The 9,123-nt window shown below is 55.4% G+C and overlaps 1 protein-coding gene across 1 annotated transcript; it reads left to right on the top strand.

Annotated features, from left to right (window-relative positions):
- Positions 1-2,849: 2,849 nt before the first annotated feature.
- LOC101002490 (cytochrome P450 11B1, mitochondrial) lies at positions 2,850-8,848 on the top strand. Its single transcript, XM_031669798.1, is given in 18 exon segments — positions 2,850-3,139; positions 3,141-3,172; positions 3,175-3,208; positions 3,597-3,625; positions 3,628-3,710; positions 3,713-3,743; positions 5,559-5,614; positions 5,616-5,677; positions 5,679-5,739; positions 5,741-5,777; positions 5,913-6,050; positions 6,053-6,094; positions 6,097-6,111; positions 6,393-6,547; positions 6,917-7,083; positions 7,483-7,561; positions 7,641-7,838; positions 8,278-8,848. Coding segments are annotated over 18 exon segments (1,494 nt in total). The 5' UTR covers positions 2,850-2,978; the 3' UTR covers positions 8,392-8,848.
- The last annotated feature ends 275 nt before the right edge of the window (positions 8,849-9,123 follow it).

The raw sequence follows: 9,123 nt of genomic DNA, 5'->3' as shown, positions 1-9,123 counted from the left end.
CCTTAAAAAATAAGGAAATCTATTATTTGTGACAACATGGGTGAACCTGGAAAATGGTTATGTGAAATAAGCCAGGCACAAAAAAGGCAAACGGCAACACACAATCTCACTTATATGTGGAATCTAAAAAAGTAGAATCCACAGAAGCAGAGAGTGGAAAGGTGGCTACCAGCGGCTGCGGGCAGGGAGGCAGAGGTGCGTGGAGGGCTGCGGTGGGGAGGCACTGGTCAGCAGGTGAAAGGATACAAAGTTTCAGTTAGCCGGGGAAAAAAGGCCAAGACACTGATGATGCCACACGGGAACCATGGTTAATAACCATGGACTTGAAAATCTCTAAGGGAGTAGACTTGATGTATTCTAAACACACAAAAAAATATCTGAGCTAATAAACATATTATTTAGCTTGATTGTGGCCAAAATTATATTTCAGCTTTTATATATGTGGGGAAAAGAAAGAGCGATCACACTGTTACTGTGTCTATATAGAAAGCAGTAGACATATAGGCCCATTTTGTTCTGTATTTGAGATGCTGTTAATCTGTGACCCGACCCCCAACCTTGTCCTTGCAAGACACATGTGCTGTGGTGACTCAAGGTTTAACGGAGTTTGGGCTGTGCAGGGTGTGCTTTGTTAAACAAGTGCCTGAAGGCAGCTTCTTGTTGGCTAAAAAGTCATCACCATTCTCTTAATCTCAAGTACCCAGGGACACGACACTGCCAAAGGTCGCAGGGACCTCTGCCTAGGAAAGCTAGGTATTGTCCAAGCCCCCATGTGATAGTTCAGCCATGGCCTCTTTGGGAAGGGAAGGACCTGATCGTCCCCAGCCTGACACCCGTGAAGGGTCTGTGCTGAGGAGGAGTAGTACAAGAGGGAAAGAAGGCCCTTGGCAGTTGAGATAGAGAAAAGCATCTGTTTCCTGACTGCCCCTGGGCAATGGAACATCTCGGTGTAAAACCCGATTGTATGTTCTGTTTACTGAGAAAGGAGAAAACCGCCTTAGGGCTGAAGGTGGGATGTGCTAGCGGCAATGCTGCTCTTTATGCACTAGAAAGGTTGATGGAGATGTTTGCATATGCATATCAAGGCACAGCACTTTTCCTTAAACTTATTCATATCACAGAGATCTTTATTCATATGTCTTACTGCTGACCTTCTCCCTGCGATGATCCTATTATCCTGTCACTTCCCTTTTCTAAGATGGTAAAGATAATGATCAATAAATAGTGAGGGAACTCAGAGACCAGTACCAGCGCGGGTCCTCTGTATGCTGAGTGTCGGTCCCCTGGGCCCACTTTTTCTTTCTCTATACTTTGTCTCTGTGTCTCATTTCTTTTCTTTTTATTTTATTTTATTTATTTTGTATTATACTTTTAAGTTCTAGGGTACATGTGCACAATGTGCAGGTTTGTTACATATGTATACTTGTGCCATGTTGGTGTGCTGCACCCATCAACTTGTCAGCACCCATCAAATCGTCATTTACATCAGGTATAACTCCCAATGCAATCCCTCCCCACTCCCCGCTTCCCATGATAGGCCCCGGTGTGTGATGTTCCCCTTCCCGAGTCCAAGTGATCTCATTGTTCAATTCCCACCTATGAGTGAGAGCATGCGGTGTTTGGTTTTCTGTTCTTGTGATAGTTTGCTGAGAATGATGGTTTCCAGCTGCATCCATGTCCCTACAAAGGACAATAAACTCATCCTTTATGGCTGCATAGTATTCTATGGTGTATATGTGCCACATTTTCTTAATCCAGTCTGTCACTGATGGACATTTAAAGGATTCCAAGTCTTTGGTTGTGAATAGTGCCACAATAAACATACGCGGTGTACATGTGCTCCTATAGCACCATGATTTATAATTTTGGGTATATACCCAGTAATGTACACTGGGTCATATGTCATATCTAGTTCTAGATCCTGAGGTATCGCCATACTGTTTTCCACACAATGGTTGAACTAGTTTAGCAAATCCCACCAACAGTGTAAAAGTGTTCCTATTTCTCCACATCCTCTCCAGCACCTAAGGCTGTTTCCTGATTCTTTTAATGATTGCCATTCTAACTGGTGTGAGAAAACCTAGGTGTACCATTCTCCAGGACATAGGCATGGGCAAGACTTCATGTCTAAAACACCAAAAAAAAGCAATGGCAACAAAAGCCAAAAATTGACAAATGGGATCTAATAAACTAAAGGGACTTCTGCACAGCAAAAAGAAACTACCATCAGAGTGAACAGACAACCTACAGAATGGGAGAAAAGGTAATCTACCATCTGACAAAGGGCTAATATCCAGAACCTACAAAGAACTCAAAACAATTCTTACAAGAAAAAAACAAACAACCCCATCAAAAAGTGGGCAAAGGATATGAACAGACATTTCTCAAAAGAAGACATGCATACAGCCAACAGACACTAGAAAAATGCTCGTCATCACTGGCCATCAGAGAAATGTGTCTCATTTTCTCAAAGCCCCCGTTCCACCTAACAAGAAACGCCCACAGGTGGAGCAGGCCACCCCTTCAATATACGTATTTCAAAACATCATGTTGTACAGGATAGATGCATGTAACTTTAATTGTCAACTAAAAGTTAATGAAATAAAAATTTTAAAAAGTAAAAAAATACATGTGGTTTAATACAATTAATGCCAACTCATTCCCTTGTTTTTTGCTATGAACCTTGCTAGGAGATGAATAATCCAAGGCTCTTGGATAAGATAAAGGCCCCATCCATCTTGCTCCTCTCAGCCCTGGAGGAGGAGGGAGAGTCCTTCCTCCCCTCTCCCCCCTGCTCCGCACCCCCCTCCGTCTACCCTCACGCACCCTCAATCAGTCCTCGGGCCTCCAGCCCTGACCTCTGCCCTCGGTTTCTCAGGCAGGTCCAGGGCCAGTTCTCCCATGACGTGATCCCTCTCCGATGCAGGGCACCAGCAAGATAAAGAACTGGAGCTGAACGGGGTGGAGGGAGCATTGGAATGGCACTGAGAGCAAAGGCAGAGGTGTGCATGGCAGCACCCTGGCTGTCCCTACAAAGGGCACGGGCACTGGGCACCAGAGCCACCCGGGTCCCCAGGACAGTGCTGCCCTTTGAAGCCATGCCCCGGTGTCCAGGCAACAGGCTGAGGCCGCTGCAGATCTGAGGGAGTAGGTTATGAGCACCTGCACCTGAGGCACCAACCTTCCAGGAGCTGGGGCCCATTTTCAGGTAAAGCCCTCCTGGCTCCTCGCTGGGAACACCAGAGCCCCTGCCCTGCTGCCCAGGACCCTGCCGGGCACACACAATAGCACTGGGTGCTGTTCCCAGCAGGCCCTGGCACCTGCATCCTTTGAGGATGGGAGGGAGTGCAGCACGTGCTGGTCTGTGGTTCTGCCAGTGCAGGGGATGGTGCAGAGCAAACCCCAGCTCGCTGCAGAGAGGGCAGGGACTCAGAGGCACTAAAGTTGGGAGGTTCCAAGGACCTGAGCAGGGAGGGCTTCACCTGGCTGCTAATCCTGGAGCCAGGAGGGTGACAGGAGACACTTGGATTGGGAATGCAGAGTGGGACCAGGGGGAGGCGAGACTCGTCCAGCAGGGCCTGTGCTTGGCCCCACAGGTATGACTTGGGAGGAGCAGGCATGGTGTGTGGATGCTGCCAGAGGACGTGGAGAAGCTGCAGCAGGTGGGATAGGCCTGAACCCGACGGAGGAGCCTGGAGCCCTGGGTGGCCTAAGCAGACAACATCGTGGGCACAAATGTGTATGTTCTTGCTGTGAGGGGCGAGTAGGGAGCTGAGAGCTGGGAGCAGGGTGGGCAGCCTGGGCACGGAGAGGAGGCAAGAGAGGCAGGACCTGAAAACACATCCGCCCTGGGCCTCTGTGGTGGGCTGTGAGGGTTAGCACCCAGCCCGGAGGATGGCCATCCTGTGGGGTCAAGTCTGCCCTGCAGCTGCGGGAAGCAGGACAGTGGTGGAGAAATGGGCACGGGCACCTCTGCAGAGGAGAGAACGCAGAGCAATGAGCCCTTCTGTGTAGCGAGAACCCGCTCTGCACCGACCTCGGCAGCTTCTTTCTCTTGCGGGCTGAGGACTCTCCTTCCCACGGGTCAGAAAACTGAGGCCCTGAGAAGGGGACTCCCACTGGCCCAGGTCACAGGCTGTGAGTGCTGAGCCTGGTGTTCACCGGGGCTGCAGCCTGCCTCAGGGTGCTCGTGATCCCTGCTGTCCCAGCAAACTTTCTTGATGGGGACAGCCCTGGGCAGGAGGCAGGTGGGGACGCAGGTGGCTGGTGGCTCCATTGTTCTCAGAAGCAAGGCATGAGGTGGGGCGGTTGATGACACTGGCCCGTGGAGAGGGCCATCCTCTCCTGGCCCGTGGGGAGGATGGTGCCTGGTCAGGTGGACAGGGAGAGGCTGGTGCTTGGACTCGGTCACCTGCAGGGATGTTGCCATTAGGATGGGGGAAGGACTGGACGAGGCTGTCACAGTGGCAACAGCCCCCACTCCACGGCAGGAGGATAACGCTCTTGGGAATAGCGGGATTTAGGTAAAAGGGCACCCATGGGTAGGAACCTTCACTGAGGCTGGCCTATAGACAACATCTGGGTGGGAGTCAGGACCCAGGAAGGCAGGTCCAGGAGGCTGGGTATGCATAACAGAAGGAAGGAGAGTGCTCCTGTGTGTGTGCGTGTCTTGCATCTGTGCACATGCTGTGTGTTCCTCTGTACCTGCATATGCACATGTGCCATGTGTGCATGTGCGTGTACAGAAGTGTCTGTGTGTGCATGTATGAGGTGTGGTATGTGTGCACGGGTGTCTCTGTGTGTGCATGTGCAGGTGCCGGCATGGGTGTAGTGTCTGTGCACAAGTGTACATGTGTCTCTTCACACATGTGTGTTGAGGTCTTGCATGGGCACACGTGTGCTTGTGCGTCTTCTGCCTGTCATCACTGTCAACTCGGGACAGCAGCCAGCTGGACATAAAGGAGTTTTGTAGAAAGTTGGCTGACAGGGGAAAGTCTACCCCACCATTCCCTGGGGGCATCCATGGAGCCCCAACGCATTCTGGCTGTGGGTGAGGATGGCATGAAGCACAGAGCTCGGTTCCTGTCCTGCAGAAGATGCAGACACTTCACAGGAGCTGTTGCCCCAGAGGCACTGTGCCCAGGACAGGGAAGGGCGGGGAGGAGAGGGCAGCCAGAGTCTCTCCCCTCAGGACACAGTGTGGGTGAGGAGGGCAAGCTTGACAACAGGGGTCAGTTCCTTTCTTGCAGAAAATCCCTCCCCCACCCACCACAGGGAGGGCCTGCATGGGTGAGGTGGTGCCCAACTCGGGGTGCCAGGTCCCAGGAATGACCTCAGTTACCCCATCAGCACCTGCAGGCAAAAGCTACCGTCTCACCACTGCTTAGACCTGAGTGGCCTTTGCCCAGCACCTGGAGGCTGCTCTAAGAAAAGGCTGCAGCTCGAACACAAACAGGCAGCTCAGGCCCCCCAGTGAGCCCCCTGCAGGCCGAGCCCTCGGGACAAGGGAGGATGGGATACGGGCCTGGGGCCTGTGTAAGCCTGGGCGGCCTCACAAGCCTGGCCCTGGCCTCTGTGGAATGGGCCTGAATGGCGCTTCAATCGGACAAGGCTGGAACCCAGATGTGCTGTCACCCAAGGCTGTGCAGAGGTTTCTCCCGATGGTGGATGCTGTGCTGTGACTTCTCCCAGGCCCTGAGGAAGAAGGTGCTGCAGAACGCCTGGGACAAAGGGACCCTGGGACATCCAGCCCAGCATCTTCCACTACACCATAGAAGGCTGTGGGCCAGGTGGGAAGGTCCAGCCTCAAAGACCCTGGAGTGGCCAGGATGTACTTGGGGTTGAGGGGAGTGGGGGAGGCAGCCCGAGGCCTGTGGGGCTCTCCTTGTGCTCAGCAGTTCATCCTCCCGCAGCCAGCAACTTAGCTCTTTTGGAGAGCTGCTGGCCTGGTTGGTCACAGCCCCAGCCTGCCAGCCTGAGCTCCCTCCATGCCCTGGAAGTCACAGGTTCAACCACCGTCCAGCCTATGTTCATGCCCAGAAGCCCGTCTCGCTGACCAGCCCCAAGGTGTGGAAGGAGCACTTTGAGGCCTGGGACCAGCCTTCCAGTACGGTGAGGCCAGGGACCCAGGCAGCTAAGGGAAGGGGACACCATGGGGCCCACCCTCCCTCTCTACCACTCAGCGGGGAATGGAGGCCACAGGGAGGGGCTGGGGATTCCTCACCTTCCTGCCAGGGAGATCGGTGTGAGTCTGGGGCTGGGCTGGGCCGATTCGGAGAATTTGGTGTGAGAGCAAGGAGACTCGTGTGCTGGGACAGGCTGGGCAGGAGGAAGACACTGAAGGACGCTTCCCAGCACCAAGGTCTGAGGGCTGTGTCCCGCTCCCTGGACAGGTGACAACTGTATCCAGAAAATCTATCAGGAACTGGCCTTGAGCCGCCCTCAGCAGTACACCAGCATCGTGGCGGAACTCCTGTTGAATGCGGAACTGTCGCCAGATGCCATCAAGGCCAACTCTATGGAACTCACTGCAGGGAGCGTGGACACGGTCAGGCCGGCAACCAGCCCCACCCAGAGAGGGTGATGCCAAGTCTGGTTCCCAGACACTGCCTGCCAATGCCACATGGCACCCACGTGCCCCATCCCCAGGCTACGGGCCCCACATTTCTTCCTTGATATTGTGATGTGATAAACACATTTGCAGGTTGCCTTGGTTGGAATGGGGGTTCCTTTCTCTGGAGGACTCAGGGAAAGGGGTTTGGATGGGAACTGGGATTTGAAGTCTTGGGCCCCAGGGCTCTGTCATGCTTAGGGCATGCGTGTCTCCACCCCTCACAGGGAGGTTGTCCTGGGAGGGGTGTCCCGGGGGCTGAGTCCTCCTGTGCAAGGTCTGACCCTGCAGCCGTGGCTCCCACAGACTGTGTTTCCCTTGCTGATGACACTCTTTGAGCTGGCTCGGAACCCCAACGTGCAGCAGGCCCTGCGCCAGGAGAGCCTGGCCGCCGCCGCCAGCATCAGTGAACATCCCCAGAAGGCAACCACCGAGCTGCCCTTGCTGCGGGCGGCCCTCAAGGAGACCCTGAGGTGGGTGCTAGCTGAGCCTTCCCTGTGGCCCTGGCCCCTGCTGGAGAGCAGCCCCCACTGGGTGGTGGCAGACAGAAGCTGGGCTGATAAGCAGCGTCACCCAGCAGCCCATTCCCCCTGCACCTGCTCTTCCTCTCCCTCAAGGACAGGGAGCTCTTCTTCCTCTGCAATGTCTCTTCAATGCCCTGGGATTAACGTGGGGCATGTCCTTCTGGGCTTGGGGCTGCTCAAGTTAGGGGAGGTTTGGCCGGGCTCAGCAGGTGCCAGGAAGCACTTCCTCACGACCTGGGCTTCCCGTGGGCCGGGGACTTCTAGCGGGCTCTTGGGTAGGAAGGCTGCAGAGGGCACGGGAAGCCCCGTCCAGCTGAGGACCCTTTCTGTGGATGCCCCCACCTTCAGGCTCTACCCTGTGGGTCTGTTTTTGGAGCGAGTGGTGAGCTCAGACTTGGTGCTTCAGAACTACCACATCCCAGCTGGGGTGAGTGAGCCCCACACCCCTTCAGCTGAGAACCTCCCTCCCCAGTCATTCCCTGATCCCCGCTCTGCACCGTCCGCAGACACTGGTGCAGGTTTTCCTCTACTCGCTGGGTCGCAATCCCGCCTTGTTCCCGAGGCCTGAGCGCTACAATCCCCAGCGCTGGCTAGACATCAGGGGCTCTGGAAAGAACTTCCACAACGTGCCCTTTGGCTTTGGCATGCGCCAGTGCCTGGGGCGGCGCCTGGCAGAAACGGAGATGCTGCTGCTGCTGCACCATGTGAGCAGGCCGGGGGCGGGGGCGGGGGCGGGACCTGGGCAGCAGAGGCGGGGCCTGCACCCTGGGGGCGGGGCTTGCATGGTGTGATTGACATCTGGGAACCGGATGGGGCCTTGGCTGGTTGAGGTCGGCGTGACCAGGGAGGGTCTGTGCTGAGCAAGACAGTGTAGGGTCTGGGTGAGGTTACTTCTAAACAGTGAGGTGGGGACTAGGGGAGTGGGGTGGAGCCTGTACAGGATAATGGGGCTTGGGCAAGACCTGGGTAGGATTCAGTCTGGGCCTGGTCTGTAAGATGGGGCTGGTCAGGAATGGGACAGGTTGGGGCCCAGGCTGCTGCTCCCCCTTCAGCATAATTGCTGCACCTGGGAGGATGGGAGGAAGCTGCCCCAGGTCCATGGGCTGCTGACCAGGCCAGATGGAAACCCGGCCTCTGTCCTAGGTGCTGAAACACCTCCAGGTGGAGACACTAACCCAAGAGGATATAAAGATGGTCTACAGCTTCATACTGAGGCCCGGCACGTTCCCCCTCCTCACTTTCAGAGCGATCAACTAATCGTGCCTCTGCACCTAGGGTCCCAGCCTGGCCACCAGCCTCCCTCTGCCTGACCCCAGGCCACCCTTCTTCTTTCCCACGTGCGCAGCGTCCTGAGCCACCCCTCTGTCCAGCCAGCTCTTGCATAAATGGAACTCTCCAGGGCCTGCAGGACTGGGGCCTTCCAGGTTTACCAAACAGCAAGGCCAGGGCACAGCTGGGGACGATCTTGCTGGCAGGGCCTGGCCTTGTCCTCAGCCCCACCCGGCTCCTTCTCCAGCAAGCAGTGCCCTCTGGACAGCTTGACTCTACCCCTCCCAACGCTGGCTCCAGGCTCCTTGTGTGGCCATGCAAGGGCACCGTGATTCTGTCCCTTGCCCTCCTGCCTACTCTCACATGTCCCTGTTCCTCTCCCCTGGCCACGGCCTCTGGGCAGACTGTGTCAGAGTCATTAAGCGGGATCCCAGCACCTCAGAGTGCAGTCAGGCTCCCTCCTGCAGCTCTGCCTCCTGTGCAGCTCGAGCATGCCCTGAGCTCTCTGAAAGTTGTCACCTGGAACAGGGTCCCAGGTAGAGTAAAAGGGCCCCTGTGGTCACTTGTCCTGACACATCCCCACTTTCAAGTGATACAACTGAGTCTTGAGGGACGGTATTCCCAGCTGATCGTAAGTCAACCCCATGCCCCAGCCTTGCCCTTTCATGGACTAGACTCGTCTGTGCAAAGGAGCTAGTCCTCTGCTTCCCTGCTGTCCCC

Source organism: Papio anubis, chromosome 8, assembly GCF_008728515.1.
Source record: "Papio anubis isolate 15944 chromosome 8, Panubis1.0, whole genome shotgun sequence".
In the NCBI taxonomy this organism is placed as follows: domain Eukaryota; kingdom Metazoa; phylum Chordata; class Mammalia; order Primates; family Cercopithecidae; genus Papio; species Papio anubis.
Note: the sequence above shows the minus strand (reverse complement) of the source record. Positions and strands in the feature narration are given on the sequence as shown.